The sequence below is a fragment of the Rhinatrema bivittatum genome, chromosome 9, assembly GCF_901001135.1.
Source record: "Rhinatrema bivittatum chromosome 9, aRhiBiv1.1, whole genome shotgun sequence".
NCBI lineage: Eukaryota > Metazoa > Chordata > Amphibia > Gymnophiona > Rhinatrematidae > Rhinatrema > Rhinatrema bivittatum.
The window spans coordinates 27,108,093-27,130,858 of NC_042623.1; the positions used below are offsets into that span (position 1 = coordinate 27,108,093).

General features: G+C 42.8%; 1 protein-coding gene across 1 annotated transcript in view; it reads left to right on the plus strand.

Annotated features, from left to right (window-relative positions):
- SND1 (staphylococcal nuclease and tudor domain containing 1) overlaps positions 1-22,766 on the plus strand; it is a 1,835,638-nt gene that overhangs the window by 22,653 nt on the left and 1,790,219 nt on the right. The window contains exon 2 of the mRNA XM_029615915.1: positions 18,010-18,159. Within this exon, the coding sequence (XP_029471775.1) occupies positions 18,010-18,159 (150 nt within the window). The remainder of the gene's footprint in view (positions 1-18,009; positions 18,160-22,766) is intronic.

A 22,766-nucleotide genomic window follows, 5' to 3' on the forward strand; every position in this document is an offset into this window, starting at 1 on the left:
ACTTGTGTTGGTTTCATGTTGATTTAATGTTATAATATTGCGATTGTTGTATTTGTTTTATATGCATGGTTTTTATTTCAATTTGTATATAATCTTGATTTTATGTTGTACATCTCTTTGGCCTTTTTGTGGGAAGTACCGTATTTTTCGCTCCATAAGACGTACCTGACCATAAGACGCACTTAGGGTTCAGAGAGGGAAAATAAAAAAAAAATGGTGTGCTAAACCGGCTCCGCTCCTGGGCGTCTGTGCGTCTTATGGAGCGTCCGTTTCTGGCATTAAAATTAGGGTGTGCATACAATTGGTTTCATCCCCGTTTCATTTTCAGGTCTGGGGAGGGCCATTTTGGTCCACCCCCGGGATTGGAAAACTTTTATGCTATTTCATGAAAAAAAACAAAACAAAAAACCCCTAACCCTTCAAATTTAATTAACTACAACCCCCCACCCTCCTGACCTCCCCAAGACTTGCCAAAAATCCCTGGTGGTCCAGCGGGGGTCCTGGGAGCAACCTCCCCCTCTTGGGCATTCGGCTGCCAGTAATCAAAATGGTGCCGGTTGCCCTTTGCCCTTACTATGTGGCAGGGGGCTACCAGTTCCATTGGTTGGCCCCTGTCACATGGTAGGAGCAATGGATGGCCCATGCCATTTTTTAAGATGGCGCTGTCCATTGCTCCTACCATGTGACAGGGGCCAACCAGTGGCACGGTTAGCCCCTGTCACAGTAAGGGCAAAGGGCCACGGCACCATTTTGATTACTGGCAGCCGAATGCCCAAGAGGGGGAGATTGCTCCAAGGCCCCCCTCTGGACCACCAGGGATTTTTGGCAAGTCTTGGGGGGGGGGGGGATCAGGAGGGTGGGGGGCTGTAGTTAAATTTTTTTTTTTATATTTGCTTCATAAGACGCACAGACATTTTCCCCCCACTTTTGGGGGAAAATGTGTCATATGGAGTGAAAATACGGTAATACATTTTACTAAAGAAATGAATGGTAGGGATCACAGAGTGCTAAGCAGTTGGTGTAGATGCACAGACTAGGATAAATGGTCTTTCTGCCATTACGTTTCTATTGTTTAGTTATCAGCCTTTGTAAGATCAGAGCTTGTTTCAGCTTTCTTGACAAATGCTGTTCCTAATTCAGCAACGTTTTACCCCAGTTTACCTGTGGCGTGAGGATCCTAAGCTGTGTGAAATTAAGGTGGTCTGCTTGACACATCCCAAAACAGTTGTTGGGCAATTAGTCTAACCTACTTAGATTCTGTATACTAATGGAAATGAGCAAAATCTTTGCTAGACTGGTTGGTGTGATTTGCTCTTTATCCCCCTTTTCCCACATTTAACCCATGTCACTCCATATGACATGAGACTGTGGGTTAGAGAAGTCTGCTTTGAGAAGGTCTCTGCTCCTTTGGCTGAGGTTGCCACAGTGGTGTCATCTGAGTTCTGTTCTCAGGTTGAGCATGTCTCTTCTGGCTACCTGGTCCTGATGAGACAGGAGACTTAAAATTGTCTCCTCTTCTGCACTGCAGCCTGAGCCATGGGGTCCACCCCTCTTGCATTATATTGCTAGAAAGATTTGCTTTGGCAAAATATTAAAATCTGTCTTAATGTCTGTTTTAATTGGTAAAATGGGAATCTTACTGCTTAATCCCCAGTGTTCTAATGACAGCAGCTTGGGTGTATCTGATCCCTATTCTTGTTAACATGAAGTATGTTAGTTGACCTGAATGCACTGCACTATTGGTTTCATGGGTTTGCCCATCTGGGCAGTGTGAAGGTGGTTTGAGGGACAAGGCCACATGAATGCATACAAGACCTTAACGAACATCTGTGTGTGCATCTTACACCATGTTGGCTTGCTCTGGTAAAAAGAATGCATAAATTACCTATAGCTCTTGGTGATACCATTGGGATTCTTGTGTTGAACTCAAGTTTCTTAAAATCTAGATTGGGGGGGGGGGGGGATCCTGAGGCAGTTTGGAATGCATTTGCATTCTGAGTCATACAAAAGGTAATGAGCAGTTGTTAGTGCCAAGCGCCTTCCATCGCAAGGTTAAAAAGAAACTCCTCCACGAGGCACTGAATGTTCCCTGGAAGCAATGTTCAGAGATAAATGCACGGAAGCGTGCGGCTCGTGTCAGCGAGGCGCTCGTCAGAGCGACTAACAGCAGTGAATACTCAAGATGATGGCATTGGTCTGCTGAACTGCGTAGAACCGGTGTCCCTTAGGCTTGTGCTGGCACAGTATTGGACCCAACTTAAAATGGTTTTGAGGAATAGCTCTGATTTTTTTTTTATGTAGGATGATGTATGTTTTTCTGTCTAATGAACTAAAATTCCACCCAGTGATTGTTTCCACTTTAACTGTTGCTGATAGCCATAGCCCCAGTTTTCTGCAGCAGATTTTTTTCAAGATTCTGTGGCAAGAGTAAGCAGATTATTTGGCAGATTTTTTAAAAATTCTGCAGTGGTTATGTGGCAAATTTACATAATTTTGCTTAATATTCACACTATCAAAAAGTCATTTTTGTAAACATTTAAACTATATACAAATAGAAAATTTATCATGTACAAAAGTCACCTATCAGACATGTTAGAAACATGATTGTGAAATGTCATTTTGTTTTGAATTATAAAGGATGGTTGCACTGTATTTTATGTTTTTGAGAAAGTCCTTGTCTTTGAGTGTGAGCTTATGTATGCTGAAAATGCCCTCTGTATCAGCAGGTTGTCATGCTGGTAATCACATGGGACAATGTGTGAGCATACACTGGGCACATGATAATAGACACAAAAAGGGGCTGAACAATTGACTGCTTTCTGTGACTTCAGTCTATTCCCCCCCCCCCCCCACCAGGGCATGTGGAAGGGGGACTGGATGGTAGGAATAGAGGGTTCCCTTGTGTTTACAAGGGGAGGGACTGGAGCAGAGAGAGCTGAGACTGAAGGTTGACAGGCACCCTGTAGCTTTCATCAAAATATTGAATTAACAGGCGTGAAAGTTTCACGAATGTTGATTACCTGGCAGGTTTCTCCCTGACCTCACAGTGGTAGGAACCTATGGGCACTGCTTATATTTGCTGGAGGTCAGTTTAGTCAGCGATGGGTAGCAGTAGTAAATCCAAAGTGGTTAGTGGCCATATTTTTTTGTAATTTCCATTGTCCATCTGGTTCGTTATAATTTTGCTCCCTTTTAAAATGTCAAACGCAATAAAAATAATCCAGAGATAGAGGGGGGAAGATAGGAAGCACTTGGTACCATGGAACAAATTTCTCAGTATTGTATTATTTATTAAGCTTTATAATACTGCCTGTAAAAACAAACAAAAAACAAACAAACCCTGAGGCTACTTGTATTTTATAATGCTGTATTGGGTTGGCATTGCATAAGTAACAGCTATCACTACCTTTGTTTCCTGTGTGCTTGAAGGAAGAGCAGGTTCCACAGTTTCCTTCTTTGAACTTCCAGCTCCATTGGAATTGGTGTTCATGAGGCAGTGGCACCATGAGCCTTCAATTGCAACTACTTGTATTTATATATCGCTTCCACCCAGTCATTTCAGCAACAGCGTGGGCCCTGTTTGGCCACAGAGTTACTGATGGTTCCAGCCCTAACCATCCTGGAGAGCAGAAACTTGGACTGGAAATTGAGCCTGGGTTTTCCTCATGGCAGTGCACAGCACTTGTCTCTGGTACTGACTCTTAAATAGCACTTTAAACATAGCTAGAATTCATAGTAATTCTAGTTTGGACTTGCTTGTTGGGAGGGTGATTCTGTCTTCATTTTCTTTTACATCTGTTCACCAGTCTTCACTCTACTAAGCACTTGGGATCAGTGGGTTTTCACGTAGATAAGCAGCTGAATTAGCCATGCTGTCTGGATACGTTTTCCGTGCCACTAGGTGGCAAAGCTCTCTAAGTCTAGTGAAGTCTTTCAGCTAGGTGCTCCCTTTTGTATCTTCCCGTGTTTGCCTGAGGCTCCTCAGTCTGTTTTATTCCGTGCGATTGATCGCACACGGAGCTCTGTCTCTCCAGACCTTTTTTGAGTTTGAGATAAAAAAAAACCCCCCCAAAACAAAGAAAAAAACTTAATCACCACAGAAAAAGGCTTATTTCTATCATGCCTTACCCAGAATTTAAATTCTGCGCCTGTGGCAAAATCATGTCAGTGACTGGCCATCAGTCATGCTACCTATGCCTGGGTCCTGACCATGATCAGGCAAATTGCCGGGACTGTGGCCATATGTCCCCAAGAGCGCAGCACCAGTGAGCAGCTCAAATCCAGCAACTTAAGTTAGCACCATCGGGCTCTTATGCCCCTTCAGAGGCCTCTACCAGGTCATCTCCAGGCCCAAAACGCAAAAGGTCAACCTCTCATAGAAGGGCTTCTTCTGTGGACCCCCCCCAGGGTAAAATACCCACTGCCCCTTCAAGAACCAGTGCACGGCACGGGGGATGTTGATGGCATCGCGGCTGCATGCCTTATCGACGCTACCGGCTCACCGAAGCAAGGAACAACTTCCATCTGAATCGTATCCGAAGCACCAATGCACCTCGGGAGTAACCACGCACCGACGCGCCTAAAGAACATTGATGCATCGCACGGAGGAGAGTGTGTCGCAACTGTGTTGAGTCGACACACCACCGTGGGTTCTCAGAAACAAAAAACAGCCGATGCAGCCAAAGCAGCTGGGGCCAAAGAAACATACATCTGGCCATAAGAGACCTAGGGAGCCTTCTCCACTCCTTGTGCTCGATTCTGACCAAGACGTATCTCCGCCATGTCACTCAGGCAGCCAATCATCCTCTCCTGGACAGAGATCGGATCCATCGCCTGGCCAACAACATCATAGGATTGTGCCACCTCCACCTATCCCGGTACAGCCAAAAAGCCCATTGACCACAGCAGCTCCTACTGCTCCATTGCCAGTAGAGACCCTGCCTTCCATACCCTCAACCTCTGGGCTAGTTTCGCAAGCTATTACCCAGATAACAAACATCCTATTGCAATTTTTAAAGTTGATAGAACAATCTCAAAATCCGCCCCACCTCTTACTCCAGTGGAGGCTCCACCTATGCCAGAAGACCCCTCTATCCCCAGACCATCATCGAAAGTCCAGCCAAAGAGGCCAGCAACACCTTTGGAAGAGTTTATACTTACATCTTCCTCCGGTGATTCATCGATGGGGTACCCTTCAGACCCAGCTGAGGTTCCGCCAGAACCGGCATCTCCGCCTGAAGACTTAATGTATTCACAGTTTCTAGAAAAAGTAGGCCTACTCCTTAATGTAGAGACCAGGAAACTTCCCATCAGGAGATGATGGGCATCTTAAAAATATTTGACACTCCCAATGAACGAGTAGCACTGCCTCAACACCAAGTGCTAAATTCCTCTGATGGAGAAGGCTTGGGACACCCCTCTTACTACTACTTCACATAAAACTGATATCAAATATCATATGAGGGTCTCCTCCCTTTTATTTTATGGTTCAGCTACCCCATCAATCGGCGGTCGTAGAATCTGCAATGCAAAAAGCAAAAAAGTCTAGGTTACATTCAAATACACCACCATCTAGAGACGCAAAATTACTGGATGATTTTGCGAAGCGCTCCTATCAATCGAGCACGCTTAATGCAAAAATTCAAAACATCAGTTTTTTTAACACCCAGCACCTGTTTGAGAACTTGCAGACTCTGAAACCGTATCTGACACAGGGATCCTCAGACTCCACCCTGCCTACGGAATACCACAACATGGAAGAGGGTTTAAGAGATCTTCTGCATTCCATATATGAAGGCTTTGAGGTCTGCTCCAAAACTTCAGCAAATTCTATAGCAGCAAGACAATTGGCAAGGCTCCTGTCAAGCGCCATCAGCATGGCTTTACCCAAGGCAAGTCTTGCCTCACAAATCTGCTTCACTTTTTTGAAGGAGTTAATAAACATGTGGATAAAGGTGAACCTGTAGATGTGGTGTACTTGAATTTTCAGAAGGCATTTGACAAAGTTCCTCATGAGGCTTCTAGGAAAAATAAAAAAACCATGGGATAGATGGCGATGTCCTTTCGTGGATTACAAACTGGCTAAAAGACACGAAACAGGATTAAATGGACAATTTTCTCAGTGGAAGGGTATGGGCAGTGGAGTGCCTCAGTGATCTGTATTGGGACCCTTACTTTCCAATATATTTGTAAACGATCTGGAAAGAAATACAAGTGAGGTAATTAAATTTGCAGAAGATACAAAATTGTTCAGAGTAGTGAAATCACAAGCAGATTGTGATAAATTGCAGGAAGACCTTGTGAGGCTGGAAAATTGGGCATCAAAATGGAAGATGAAATTTAATGTGGACAAGTGCAAGGTGATGCATATAGGGAAAAATAACCCATGCTATAGTTACACAATTTTAGGTTCCATATTAGGTTCTATTACCCAAGAAAGAGATCTAGGCGTCATAGTGGATAACACATTGAAATCGGTTCAGTGTGCTGTGGCAGTCAAAAAAGCAAACAATGTTGGGAATTATTAGAAAGGGAATGGTGAATAAAACGGAAAATGTCATAATGCCTCTGTATTGCTCCATGTTGAAGACCGCACCTTGAATACTGTGTATAATTCTGTTGCCGCATCTCAAAAAAGATATAATTGCGATGGAGAAGGTACAGAGAAGGGCGACCAAAATGATAAGGGGAATGGAACAGTTCCCTATGAGGAAAGACTAAAAAGATTAGGACTTTTCAGCTTGGAGAAGAGATGCCTGAGGGAGGATATGATAGAGGTGTTTAAAATCATGAGAGGTCTAGAACGGGTAGATGTGAATCGGTTTTTTACGCTTTCGGATAATAGACTAGGGGCACTCCATGAAGTTAGCATGTGGCACATTTAAAACTAATCTGAGAGAGTTCTTTTTCACTCAATGCACAATTAAACTCTGGAATTTGTTGCCAGAAGATGTGGTTAGTGCAGTTAGTATAGCTGTGTTTAAAAAAGGATTGGATACGTTCTTGGAGGAGAAGTCCATTACCTGCTATTAATTAAGTTGACTTAGATAATAACCACTGCTATTACTAGCAACAGTAACATGGAATAGACTTAGTTTTTGGGTACGTGCCAGGTTCTTATGGCCTGGATTGGCCACTGTTGGAAACAGGATGCTGGGCTTGATGGATCCTTGGTCTGACCCAGTATGGCATGTTCTTATGTTCTTATGATGTCCATGACAAGCTGGCTAACCTTCCATGCCGACTGGATAACCTAGTTGGTGACAAGTTCACCAAAACAGTCATGAAGCTAAAGGAACAAAAAATCAGCTGTTAACCCTGACGCCCCTATATCAGCCTGTATCATTCAGGTGACAATACCCGTCTTATAAGAAGCCCACTTACGAAAGGACCTACAGGCCATACTCTTATTATAGGCCTCAATCTTATCAGCCAACTCGACAACAACCTTACCCAACCACAAGGTTCACAACCGAGGATAAGAGCCCCTCAACAGGCCCATCCCCCAGCGAAATCCCAGCCATCAAAAAAACAAGGTTTTTGAAGATAATTCCGCCACCGGCTCAGACATTGGCAGTAGGAGGAAGATTATCCAGATTCCTCCCAGCATGTTCCAATATTACATCCGATTAATGGGTCCTCACAATAATAAAAGGTTATTCCCTACACTTTACATCCGTTCCAATCATACCACACTTATTTCCCCAGAAACATCGAGCAGCACACAGTGGCCCTCTCCTTCGGAAGTCAAGACGCTCCTCCAGCAAAATTGCGTTCAGGAACTACCTTCTTCGACACCTCATCCCGGTTTCTATTCACAATACTTCCTCATTTCCAAGAAATCGGGAGGCCTACGTCCAATCCTGGACCTTTGTGCGCTCAACAAATACATCCACAAGGAGAAATTCAAGATGATTTCTTTCAAGTCCATACTTCCCTTCCTTCAGCCCAACAATTGGATGTGTTCACTGGACTTGAAGAATGCATATGCCCACAAACCAATGCATCCCAATTCCTAGTGTTACCTTTGCTTCCAGATGGACAACAGGCCTCTCCTCTGCCCCCAAAGTCTTCACCAAATGTCTAGCAGTAGCGGTGGCACACCTCGTTCGTCAGGGGGATGCGAATATTTCCTTACCTGGACGACTGGCTTCTAGTAGCACCCAACCAGTCTCTCCTGCAAAAGAATCTACTTCACACCATTTCTTGCCTCGACAATCTGGGTCTCCTGATCAACTACGAGAGTTAAACCTTCAGCCAACACAAACCTTGCAGTTCATCGGGGCCTATATAGATACCATTCAAGACAAGGCATTCCTACCGCACCTGTGAGCACTTGCTATTCGCACGCTGTCTTCAGTCCTTCTACACACCAGGTCTGTCCCAGCCCGCCAAATCATGACCATATTAGGAAACATGGCAGCATCTATGTGATCCCACACACACGTCTACACATGTGTCGCCTCCAATGGGGCCTCAAACATCAATGGACTCAGTTCTTACATCTATCATCGACCCCTATCCACATAACATTCAGCATGAAGAAATACCTACAATGGTGGCTACTTCCATCCACACTAACGACGGGACCGCCTCTGCGATCCCCCCCCTGACATCAGGTAATACCACAGATGCCTCTCCCATGGGATGGGGAGCTCACCTACACCATCTTCAAACTCAGGGGTTATGATCCGCGACGGAGTGCAACCAACACATAAACCTGCTGGAACTCCAGGCGGTACGAAATGCCCTTCGAGCCTTCGAATACTCCTTGCAAGGGCAAACTGTAATGATTCACATAGACAACCAGGTCACAATGTTTTACATAAAGAAGGGAGGGTCAGGTTCTTGGACCCTCTGCAGGGAAACAATCCAGATCCTGGAATGGGCTCACAGCAGGTCCATCTGCCTACAAGCAACTTACCCAGAGTCATCAATCCCAGAGCAGAAAGGTTGAGCAGAATATTTCACCCCCACGAATGGGAACTACATCAGGAGACAGTGCATCGCATGTTCTCTACTTGGGGTCTTCCCTGCATTGATCTGTTTGTGACGGAACACAACAGAAAGGTAGACGCGTTTTGCTCACTGTACCCAAGCCTGCACCGGCTAGCTCAGGACGCTTTCCTCATAAACTGGTCTCAAGGTCTACTGTATGCGTTCCCTCCAATACCATGCATTTCTCGCACAGTCCAAAGATGCATCGAAGACCAAGCGGATCTGATTCTCACAGCCCCAACTTGGCCAAGACAACCCTGGTACAGCTATCTCATACAACTATCAATATGCGACCCTGTTCCTCTAGGCAACAGCCCTCAGCTGTTTACCCAAGAGAACAGATCACTACTTCATTCTCTACATTCCTCCCTGCACCTCATGGCATGGAGATTGAAAGGCTCGCTTTCCAAAATATGAACATTGCTCCTCTTCTCCAAGACATCTTAGTCTCCTCTAGAAAGCCGTCCACTAGACTCAATTACCAAAGAAAATGGTCACATTATACTTCCTGGTGCTTAACTGCAGGTATGGACCCACTCACCTGCCCACCAGAACGACTTCTCTCCTACCATCATCTACTCTACACAGAAGGCCTAGCGATGCCCTCTCTACGAGTACATTTAAGTGCCATAGCAGCTTAACATACTCCCCTAAACGGAGAACCCATGTCGTGTCACTCTTGTCTCCAGATTCATGAAAGGGGTTTTGCTCACACCCAAGTTTTCTACCAAAGGTGTTTTCCAGTTTTCATGTAAACCAAACCATCACTTTACCCACTTTTTATCCAAAACCTCACGCCAATGACAATGAGTGGAAACTTCACACTCTTGACTGTAAACGTGCACTTGCCTACTACAAGCAGTGCACACACTTTCCTCTCCTTTAACCCAAACGTGCCAGGATGTCCAGTGACAAAGCGAACTCTATCTTCCTGGATATCCAACTGCATACAATTCTGCTACCAAAAACGTTCAGAACATCTCTCCACAACACCTAAGGCACATCCAAGTTCGTGCAATGGCTGCATCTGTCGCCCACCTCCATGAAGTGCCTCTCATAGATATTTGTAAACCGGCAACGTGGTCATCTTTTCATACTTTCATATCCCATTACTGTTTAGACAAACAAGCCGCGGATGATGCACACACACTATACTACAGAAGAGCACATGTTCTACACATAAAATGCCTTCATAAGAACTGTCCGCCTATGATTCATATATTGAGCACAATAGTAAACAGACTACACTCACTTCAAACTGCTCAATACAACAGCTGGGGGACTCCCAGACAGCATGGCTAATTCAGCCTCTTATCTACGTGAAAAAAGTAACTTTGCTTACAGTAAACGGTGTTTTCTGTAGATAGATGAATTAGCCATGCTAACTTGCCCACCTCCCCGGACAGTTCAGACATGGCATACTAACTTTGATATGGACTGAGGAGCCTCAGGCAAACGCAGGAAGATACAAGAGGGAGCACCTAGTGGCACAGAAGACATACCCAGACAGCATGGCTAATTCATCTATCTACGGAAAACACCGTTTATGATAAGCAGACTTGCTTTTTCCAACATCCTTCAGCCTCTTGTCTTTGTAGCTTTTTTCAGGATGATACCAGTAGTTTCAGGTTGCTGGGGCCTCCTCGGGGAATATAGGTAGAAAAGAATTACAAATTCTGGAATTTATTCTCTGAAATTTTGTGACTTCTGCTCTTTGTTGCACAGCCCTTTCTCAGAATTTGTGTATTTTCTTTCCTTCAGTTCTCTGGTTTTGGGACCCTTATGCTCTGTTGTATAGCTTAGCCTGCAGACCACTTCTTTCTGAAGCTGAAGAGATAAAAGGTGGAGAGACCAAGATCCCCCCTTTTTGATTTTAGTCCTGAAACATACGGTATTTCAGAGATTCTGTAAGATTAGTTAACACTTGTTTGTTTTGGTGTCTCAAGCTGGGACATGTTTTGGTGATGTCGTCATTTAATTATATTATACACCAGACTGTCCACCACTTTCAGAATGTGAACATGAATAATCATCTTACCTTCAGAAAACAGAAATGGTACCCTGCCATGACTTTACCCTTTCTTTCCCACCATTCAGAATTCTTGGTGCCTGCATCATACGCTTTTTTGCTGGCTTTCTATCCACATTCCTACATAGGGAGGTTCTTCACCCACCGTCCTTGTGAGGAAGCACTCTCATGAATTTACTCACATTCAGGCTTTTACTGTATATTGTCCTAATATGTATAATGTTTGTGCAAAATCTACTTCTCACTACAAACCACTTTTCTCTATCCTGAGCTTTCATGGTTTTAGACATGTCATAAATCAGGTACCCTGGGATCAAATTGGTCAATACTAGTAGTGTCACAACTGACATTAAATGCTGTGTATTGATTAAATCTAGTGAGATGGCTATGCTTTTGCCCACATGGCCGCCTCCATGAGTGAAGGAGTGCTTAATGATTTTCAGTAATCTTAGAAATGAAGCTTTGATTTTTGTAGACAGTTGATTTATTGTCCTTGTCGGACGAATTTGTGATTTCTGTAAAGCAGAGCATAGCATCTGAAGGGCTATTAAAGTTGTATCATACTGTCTTAAGAGCTTTCCCTTAATGGTGCTTCTGCATAGACCGGGACATTTTGTCTTCATGTAGTCAACTCACAAGTCTTTTTATATACAGTTTCCATTTAGTGAAATATTAACTCATCTAGGAAAATATTACTGCCATATTGTACAACAAAAAGGTCGCCATTACATCATGTCATGCTTTTCCAGCTGGGGGAGTTCAAAGCGAGTTAGATATAGCTGTTCAATGTGATGCAGTTTAGTAGTTTGCACAAGTTAGCATTATGAAAATATACAGTTTGGGCTAGATAGAGCCAGTGACGTACAACAGTTTGGTATATGATGTACAACAGTTCAAGCTAGCTAGAACAGTGTAGGGATGGTGCAGCACAATTGGAATATGATACTAAATAGAAAACACAACAGTGCATAGGTTAAATATAAGATTCCATTAATTTAAATGCAAGGTTTAAATATAAGATTAAACATGAGGTTCCTTATGGCCAAGGAGGGTAGAGTGCTTGAGTGAGTTAGTGTTGTATAGTGGGATAAGGGATTATATAAAATGTTTGGCAAGGTTTGTGTTGCTGGTTGGCACGAAAGCTGCCACAAAGAGTCAGGTTTTGACCAATCTTCTGAAGGAGAGTAGGTCCTGGGGCAAGTCTGATGTGGGGTGGTAGAGAATTCAACAAATCCTGTGAAGGCTCCCTTCCTAGTGCTAATGAGGCTTATTGTTCTGGGTGATGGCACTACTAGGCAAGCCTGTGCCAGGGAACAAGTGGGTACAACACTTGGGATACATAAACTACACAACAGCTTCATATTTGTCATTAATGTTATTCCACTAAGTTTGTATCTCTAGGAAGGAACTATCCTTCCAGCTAAGGATGAGTTTTAAGGCTAAGGGGGTGGTAAGTTATCAATTTATTATTACATGCAATTGATTTATAAATGTGAAATGAAAGCTCACATTGGATATTCATTATATCCTTAACATTCTTCATACACTTGTCAACATTTCTTTACCAAAATACAAGGTGAGACTCTCCCTATCTGTGTGGCAAAACCAGTATTTATCTTCGTGTATATTGTTTGGAGATTTTACTAGTGTTCAGACTGTCCTATGAGCAATAAAATATCTGAGTGAAGGATGTGGACACTGAAACTAGAAAGACTGGCTCCAGAAAACACCCCATTGTGCAGGTTCCATATAGACTTGTAAGTCCTTTCCCCACCCTTTTTCTAGTCTTCTGCAAACCCCTTGCTTCAGACTTGAATAGACTCCTGAATCCATTTCAGAGGATACTAGCCAGCTTTGCCAGAAGTTTTAAAAACCTTGGTACATTTAGCAGTGAATAGATATCAGTTTTCCCAATTAAGACAGCACTTCTACAGAAGCTGTTTAAATTCCAGAGCTAAATTTATTTATAGTTAGCTCATGTCTTTTCATTGGTAACTCAGTATGATTTACATTCAGGTACTGTAGGTATTTCTTCTGTAACCTGTCCTTTTATCTCTTGGAAAGAAATGAACTCTCTGCTTTAACTACCTGATTCAATATCCATATGCTCTGTTTGCCACCAGGACCAATTAAAAATATTAATTTTAAACAGGTTATACTATAGGATTTTGTTGGTAGTTTTTCCATTTAATTTTCCATGTCTTATCTACTTTCCAAGATGCTCTACAGGTTGTTGATAATACTAAATTTTCCTTACTTTTTGTAGGACCTATCCCTGGGATATGACTTGGAGAAAGAAAGACCAGTTCTTTCTACCTGCAACCATCAAGCATTATCCTTCCTTCCAATTTTGTATTCAGAATCCACCATGTTGCAAAATATATGCAAAATAAAGTTTGGGAAGCTCACTTAACTTAAATTTATATACAGTATTGCCTCATCAAAAACAGCTAGGTACAATAAAATCACAACATCAAAATATACAAATAAAAGAATATACAGTAAACGGCTAGTGACCCTTGGAAATTTTAAAATGAAAAACTTAAGACTAGAACAACCTATTAAAAACTATACAATAATGGCTGCTTAAATGAAGGTCTGTCTGAATAGACATGTCTTACATAATTTCCTAAACTGCATTTCATTACCTATATTGCTAAACTGTAGAAGAAAATTAGAATGTAGGACTGCAATAGGAAAAGTATCATCTAACTTAATTTTCTAATCATTGCTGATCTGAGGTTTGTGACATTCTGTGTGCGCTAAATGAGCGTAAGTAATTGGAGGCAAGGTCATTCAAAGTCTTAAAAATCAAAACATGCATTGAATTTAATGCTAAAAGCAGCTCAAAAACAGCACAAAAGCTTCATGCTGGAGAAATATGGTCATAATTATTGATGCACAGCAGCAAAGGGGCTGCAATATTCTGTTCTAGTTGGAGGCGAATCAACTAAGGCACAAACTGCATATAGAGAATTGCAGTAGTCCAGCCTAGTTAAGACCAATCCACAAATCAAAGTAGCCAAATCATCTCCTTCAAGGAATCGATAAAGATTACATGAGTACTGCAAATGAGAAAAATTGAGTCTGTGGGAACTCCCAGGGCTTTCACTTCCTCACTTGGAGTGACTAATCTATCTTTAAAAAGCACCCGACGAAAAGGATAGCTCATAATTCGGGTACTGAAACCAAAGAATCTGAGTCCTCAAATGGTTTTGGCTAAGCTTCTTCACTCAGGCTTGCACCATGGACAAAGATTTAACTTTCTGATGTGATCTAATGGATCATTACCCAGAGTGCAGTGTTTGAATGTTTCAATAGACTCTAACATTAATGGATGTAAATAGAGGTTAAGAGTAGGGGGAGAGCATGGACCCCCAGAGGGACTCCATTGACTGGAACACTTGGACCTCAATTAAACTTGCTGAACTCTGAAGATAGAACTTAAACCAATTAAACGCCACATACCAAGCGCCAACAGATAAGATAGAATGGTCTACAGTGTCAAAAGCTGAACAAAGGTCCAAAAGTTGACCCTGCCTTACTCTTTACTCATTTTGTTTATCTACACAGAGGTTTCTTTTTCCAGAGGAACTCAAAGCATGCAAACCACTGTCTTATTAAAAAAAAAGAAAAGAGAAAATAAATCTGGTAAAACAATGGACAATGTAATGTGTGTTTAGATATCTTAATAGCTTCAAGTCTTGCCCACCAATGATAATGGTGGACCATTTTAAAATCACTTTTTGAAGTAAACTTAACAGGCCATGACTTGTGAATTAATAGCGATCTCCTTTGCTCTCCCAGTAGTACTTCAGACATTTCAGTGTATGCAGTACTCTGAGCTCCTCTTCACTGCAATCTCTTTCAGCCTCCTCAAGCTCTGTTTTATTCATTTTTTGTGGCCTGGCAGTTTCTTCCTGCTCCTTTCGACTTCTAGCTCAATCAGAGCCAGGTTACAGTACCATGAACCTTTTATTTACAACTATTCCCAAGATTCTTCCTTTATTTTATTACATCATCCCTCCTAGCCCAGCCCTTGCAGTGTATTTTAGGACACAGTTGTAATATGATTATAAATGTACAATTGCTTTGATTTTGTATGTTGCGATAAATCAAATAAAAAATAAGTCCTTGACCAAGGGCGACAGGCCATGGCTTCCTCAACCTGAGTCTGACCCAGGGTCATGAAGTATCAGCTGTGACTCTCTCTCCTCCCAAGAGTGGAGGTGGGAGTGCTATGGAAGCTGCTTCCACAGGAGCCTCAGATTTAGCTGATCTGGAGAGCAGAAGATGGGTCTGGGGACTGAGCCTGGGTTTTGCACATAGCTGTACACAGCCCTCCTGCTCAGACGCTGGGCCAGCCCGCCTCCCAGCTCTGTTTGAAACTACATAGAAGAACTGGCATTAGGCTCATTCTGCAGCCAAGACATTGTGCTGATTCAGCAGTTGGCATTGGTAATTACAAAGATTTATTCCTTGTACATATTAATTTCTCCCATTTCCTGTGCTGATTTGTAGGTTCATAGTTGCTAATTGAATGTGTTGTTTTGATGGCGCTAAAGGGCGCGATTGCAGATTACTGAGGTCACATTACTGCTTGAATATTTATTTCTGGAGCTATTCTCCTTACCATCTGTGTCTCAGCAGGGAGTTATTCACAGCTTTCAGTTTTTTTCTGTTCATTTCTTATACATTTCAGTTTAGAGCAGACATCCGCATGGACTGGGATGCAGCTTTCCCAATTGCTGTTTCCAGCTGCTGTTTTGTAGGTGGCCAGCAGTTATTACCATTGAGGCCATTGCCTTCTCTTCTGGGGGAGAAGGCCATCTGCATACCTTCAGCAGTACTGCCAGCTCTGGCCAGCCTGAAGAGTTGAAATCCCAGCTGGGATTACAATTTATTTATTTAACAGTTTTATATCCCGAATTTCTTGTAACAGGATTACAAATCAAAACGGTTTACATAATAACAATAACAGTGCCTCAAATAGTGCAATTACATAAAACAGAGGAATACAGAACTAGGATCATTTATTTATTTATTTAAATAATTTATATACCGGAGGTTCCTGTATAGTATACATATCACCCCGGTTCACAAAGAGCAGTAACTATCGCTAAAATATAGCGGTTTACATAGAACATAGAACATAAAAAAAGAAGTTTTTACATAGAACAAATCTAAGTAAGCAAGTTTTTACATTGCATAAATTAATTGAAGTAAGCAAATAGTGTATGATATTTAACCGTTAATAAACAAGCAGTTAATAAATCAATGAATAACATGGAAAAAATATGAAGTCAATATGAGTAAATGTATGTAGTATGTATGAAGTCAGCATGTGTAAATTTCTGATTGAAAGGAATAAAATAATAGATCTGAATAAATCGTTGTAGGCTTGAAAAGACTTTTCTTGGTGTTCTTGGCTCTAGGGGAAAGCTGTTGAAACAAACCAGGGTGTATATATATATATATATATATATCTCGAGCTATGATACATGGCTGGTAGAGAATGGTTAGGTTAAGACCATGGTATTGGCAAAGGGCCTTGGGAATTGGGGCTAAAGTAGGACATATAGCATTTGACTGAATCGAGAGAAAGCAGGCAAGAGTCAATGAGTTACTGGTGATAGAGTTGATTTAAGATCATCTGGCGTATGATTCAATCCAAGTTTCTTGCTTAGTAGTGCAAAGCTCTATGGTCTGGACTGTCTACAGTAGTCTTAAGCATTTTAAGGGCTAGCCTGTTTATTCTTTGGGGTGTGGTGCTCATATAATGCTGTATCAGCTGAAGTATATATTTTTGTTGCTGGATGACTGTGTTGACAGCTTGGAAGTAAATCATTTAACCACATATTAATCTGATTTTTGGTCTGGGATAACTTCAGTTTTCACTTTTCCCCATGCTTTTTCCTTTGTAATCTAACTTACATTGTCGTCCTTTGCTCATCTGAATTATTGCTAGGATTACTTTGAGACATTCAACAGGCCCACAGAATTTAGAATCATTTTAGCTGTGTCCTATTTAGTGGCAGTGTTGGATCTTTAATCCAGTCTGTGGTCCGTCTGGTCAAAATACTCAACAAATGGACATCTCAACTCACCTTTAAATTGGTGACTGAACCGATCTCATCTTGTGTCCTGAGCAAAAGGAAACGTTTTGGCTAGCCTGCACTGCACCTATTTTTAAGATTTATTTAGTGAAGTTCCAGCAGTTTTCTGGGTCACCATTCAGACTGAGCCAGTTCAAGTCAATATAAAAATGATCTCTTGGGTTATTAGGTTTTAGTCTTTTGTTGCTTTTGGCACGTTGAGGGCATTACCAAAGTGGTGCTGTAAGAGCACTAGTATTTTATTATTTTTATTTACCGACATTTGATCTGAGATATCACATCGGTTTACATCCAGGTATTTCTCTATCCCCAGCGGGCTTACAATCTGTTTTGTACCCGAGAAAACGGAGGGTAAAGTATCTTACCCAAGGTCACAAGGAGTGACAGCAGGACTCGAACCATGGTCTCCTGGTTCGTAGCCCACTGCACTAACCACTAGGCTATTCTTCCTCCCTAGTAAGGAGGATAGGTGTAAATAATTCTAGGAAAGAAAGCATAAGAAAGACCTAGCAATAAATCCAGAAAAGTGGGAGGGGAATGGAGTAAATCAAGAAATTGGATAATGTTTTGTGCAACCTAGGCTACTTTGCTTTAAATTGCTGAACAATTGGGATTATGGTTGTTTTTCATTCAGTTTCAGACCTCCTTTATGTGATACAACAGATTCCTCCATAATGAGTTTGTTCCAAGTGTCAGTTTTATGATGACAGTCTTGAATGAAATGAATTCTACTGTATATACTGAATGTGAACACACAGTGAAATCCTTTATGCTGTGTGTGTGATAGCTGCATTTGTTTTGGGTGGTGGTGGTGGAGCATGTTCCAGTGCAGACAATTCATTGGACATTGTTTGCTCTTCTCTGCAGGTTCTCTCAGGCTGTGCTATCATTGTCCGTGGTCAACCCCGTGGCGGGCCGCCTCCTGAAAGACAGATTAACCTCAGCAACATCCGAGCCGGGAATCTTGCCCGTCGTGCTGCGGCTGCGCAGCCAGAGTCTAAAGACACGCCAGACGAGGTAAGAGGCGCGCTTCAACCACTGGCACGTGCGGCTTCAAAGTGCTTCCCTTGCCTTCCCCCCCCCCCCCTCTTAAATTTGGCAGTACTTGTTCTATCAGAAAATCTAATTTTAGATTTAGAGAGGATGGATCAAAGTGCATAGACAGACTCCAGGTCCAGAAAAAAGAGTTATTGGGATGTTGTGAAAAATCTTGCACTGCTGCTTTAATAACGCTTGTTGACAAGCGACTGTCCTTCCCTGTTGTGGAAAGACATGTCGAATTTGTAATAAATACAGGAGCTGTGTAATAAAGACTTGTCTGTATCTGAAAACACACGTGTTTTAATTATATTGCAGAATCTTCACAGAGCTTTCAGCATTTGCAAGCATCACTGTTAGAGGTCTACCGAAACAGGCCGTGCTTCGCAAATGGCTGCGTCTGGGGAGGGGGGACACAAAAATATGCACATGGGACAAGGAAATACAACAGAGCAAAATAAGTTAAATATACGAATGGGAGGTATAAATATAAAGAGAAATTTACTGCAGTTATAAACAGCTTCAGAGCATTTTAACAGCATGTAGAACTCCATTTAAATAGCCGTTCAAAGTGTGCTCAGAGGGGTCACATGACATGAAGCAGTCAATCAAATGCCATTTAAATCCTCTCTTTAACTTTTTATTTAGAAGACTGTGGAAACAAAAAGCAACAATATAGCATTATAGGACAAAGAATTCTGAAAACCTAAACGCAAAGCGTCCGTTACATTACAGGAATAACAAATTGGTAAATCTTCCCACAAAGAAGGATAAGCACTGCAGCTGTAAAACAAAATAAATCAGGTCATTTGTAACATCGGAATGATATTTGTTTTTTTGTTACATTTGTTTTTTGTTTAGTATAATGTCAGATGTTTGCCTTTACACAGAAGTTTTAGTTTACCCCATTAGATTGGTACGCTTTGACAGCCTTTGACGGCTTGGCGCCATGTTAACCCCTTTTTTTTTTGGCGCAGTTTGAGTGGCTATTAAAATGGAGTTCTGCATTCTGCCCGAGTGCTCTGAAGCTCTTCATAACTGCAGTAAATTTCTTATCTTTTCATATTTATACCTCCATTCGTATAAATTAGCTTATTTTTGCCCTGCTGTAGTTACTCGTCCCACGTGTATATTTCTGTTACTTAGATTTGTCCTCCTCCCGGTGCAGCCATTTGCGAAACTTGGTCCGTGTTGGTAGAACTCTACCAGCGATTCTTAAAAATGGGGAAAGCTCTGTGAAGATTCTGTGATATAATTAAAATACGTGTGTTTTTAGAAACTGTCAAGCCTTTATGGCACCCCACCTGCGTGTGTTACCGTACATTGAGAGTGTGCGCTCTGACTATTCTTAGAATTCCATCAAAATGAAGTCAAACACCATTTCAGCCTGGAAATGAAAGAAGCAAATGTTTCTTTGGAGTGGCCGCTTTATTGCATATCAGGCTTTTTAGGAGGCACCTACTTACTTTTATATTCTTGTGGACAAGCTGGTGATAGAAAAGTGCAGTGGTCCATATATATATATATATGCACTTGAAAGATTTATGTAAATAATCTTTCAAGTGCATCTTGATTTCTTGCCTGTGTGTATTGTAGTTTACAGACTCCAGAAGGAAGCGCTCTTTGGCACAGTGCAAGAGCTCTTGCACTGCCTGACATTTTGTATCCATCTGTATGGTATTAGTGTACAGTTGGTCAACCTGTGGCTGGGGAGCCACATGTGGCTGTCATGTGCAAAATGTGGCTCTTCACCTCAAAGCATCTGAGCACCTCCGCAGGGCGGGGGTGTGGGTGTGTTGGAACAGGAAGCGCAGACAGCAACATAAAGCAGAGAGGAGCCATTATTACTGCTCCAGCCCTTTCCTCCTGTCCTCCCAGTGCTTCTCATTACATTGGAAACAGGAGGGAGGAGTGCTGGAGCAGGGAATAGGTTTTTCCCTGCTCTGCCGCTCCGTGCCTGTCTGCAGCCAGCAGCACTGGAGGACGGCAAGGCTAGAGCAGACAGAAGATCAAAGAAAAGCTCTTGTTAACCACTGGGTCTCACTAGCTACCTGGAGTAGAGGGCTCTTCTTTGTTCTGCTGTTTGAAGGCGAGAGGCTGGAGTGAACATTAGCAAATCACTGCTCTCTCAAGGCTTGGTATTCAGCTGACAGTAGATGAAAGAATGGAGTTAATCAGAATGATCTATGGTGAGGGAAAAGGGGTGACTTCTTGGAGGGGGTAGGAGGAATGTAAGAAGTGATGCATTTTAGGGAAGGTGAGGGTGTGAATGCTTGGGGGGGAAGAGTGGCGCAAGAGAAGTTAAGTATTAAGATGGTGAATGTTTCTGGGGAGGGGGGGGGGGGGAGATATGAAAAAGGGAGAGAGGAGGAGGGTTTGATTGGAGGAGAAGCTGAATTGTGGGGTGAATGTTTATCTCCCTCCTCATCTCCTTGAAGTCAGCAATGCAAACTGGACTTTCTGTGCTGCTACATGTTCTACAGCAGATGTGGGGGGGGGACCAGGGCTAGGGTGGAAGGAATGGAGGGCGAGAGAGAAGGCCATATGAGAAGGGAGACTGCATGTGAAATAGTGTGAGAGAAGTTGAGGGGACAGGAGAGAGCCAGGGATGGTGTTAGAAGGGGCTTAAAAGAACTGGAAGAAAGGCAGTAGTGTGGGTGCAAGAAAGCCTGAGTGAGTGTTATAGGAAGGAAAGCCTGAGGTGGTGGTGAAGGGTGTGTATGAGAGAGACAGATGATGAAGAGGAGAGAGATTGTCAGAGCTAGAAGTGGGTGGAGACGGGAGAGGGGTGGCAAAGATGGGTGACAGAGAGCCAAAGGCAATGAAGGGGGAAGAGGGGAGGGTAACAGTGCCAGTAGCAGTGATGGGGGATGGACGGAAGAAAGAGAATGAGAGCCAGAGGTATGATGGGGGGGGGGGGGGGAGGAGTGAAAGAAAGCCAGAGGTGTAATTGGGAAGGGGAAGGTTTTAAGAGAGAGACACAAGTGATGGGAGGTGTGTGAGAGATTCAGACCTGCTGATGGTTGAAGTGTAGGGGAGGGAGAGAGAATGGGGGCTGGGGGCAGTGGGAAGAGAAAAGAGAGACAAAGCACAGTTACTGTTGCTGGGCGTAGGGGAGGAGAGGGGTAGGCCAGGAGGAAAAGACAGGGGTGCCAGGCAGAGGGTGAGGAGAGAAGGGGGGCGGGAAATAGCACAACAGATGGATTAGGAGTTACGTTGGGGGGGTGCTGGGACTGCAGAGAGTCTAGTGAGGACAGGGTAGGAGGATTGAAAGAGCTAGAGAGACTGGGAAAAGGATGGGGGAATTGAGAGAGACTGAGGACAAGGTGAAGGGGGGAGAGAGAATCTGGTGGAGACTGATGAAAACAGGAAGGGAGGGCAAGAGACACTGGTGTGAACAGGAAGGGGGCAAGAGAGACACTGGGAACGATTGAGAGTGGTGGGAACAGGGTGGGGAAATAGAGAGGAGGGACTGGTGAGGATGAGGGGTCCTCATTAAAACCCCTCCTCAGAGAAAGTTATTGCTTGGTACTGTGCCTTCTGATTCCACGGCTCTTGGCATGTGAAAGCTTGGCCACCCTTGTATCAATGTTTGGATTGGCTGTGACTGCAGAAAAAGCCAAAATGGTCCAAGTCTGACCAGCAATTTGCTTATGATAGTATCTGCTGCTTCTTCTAGATTACCTCATGCTTTCTGTTAAGGGTAGTAACTGTCGCTCCATGCAGGTTACCCCCAGGCTTTCTGTTAAGGGGTAGTAACTGCCGCTCAGTGCAGGTTATTCCTATGCAGAAATGCTATACATACCTTTCTTTAGGTCTTTAGGGCTCTACGGTGTTTACCTTGCTCTCTTGAATTCGTTAACTGTTCTGGTCTTCACCACCTCTTCTGGAAGGGCATTCTAGGCATCCACCACCCTCTGTGAAGAAATATTTCCTGATATTAGTTTAGTTGCCCCCCTGTGGAGTTTCTTATCATGACCCATAGTTCTATAGCAAGTGCTGTAGCCTTTCAATAATTTACTTAAACAATATCCTGAGAGTTCATACTCTTTCTGGAGAGAGTTTCATTGAGAGCAGGGTATTAAATGACAAATGATTTAACGAGAGGGTGGTATTGGTATTATAAGCAAAATTGATTTGTAAGGTTTTCAGAAAAATGCTAGGGAAAGGAGCATATGTAGAGTTCCGATTAGTAGGCATCACAGGGTGCGATGGAAAAACGGTGTAATAAACCTGTCAGGCTTTCACGCAGCAGAAGTAGGAAAGTGCAATGTTCTCTGGAGAAGGCTGGGAACAATAAATTGACTTTCAGATTTAATTTCCCTTTTGGAGCACAAAAGAAAAACAGCATTTGATTGATGTAGTGTGGAATAGTAAATTTGCTGTAAGTGTTTTGCTCATAAGAACATACGAAATTGCCATACTGGGTCAGACCCAAAGGTCCATCAAGCCCAGCATCCTGTTTCCAACAGTGGCCAATCCAGGTTACAAGTACCTGGCAAGTACCCAAACATTAAATACATCCCATTAGGCTATTCCCTAAGTCAGCTTGATTAATAGCAGTTAATGGACTTCTCCATGAACTT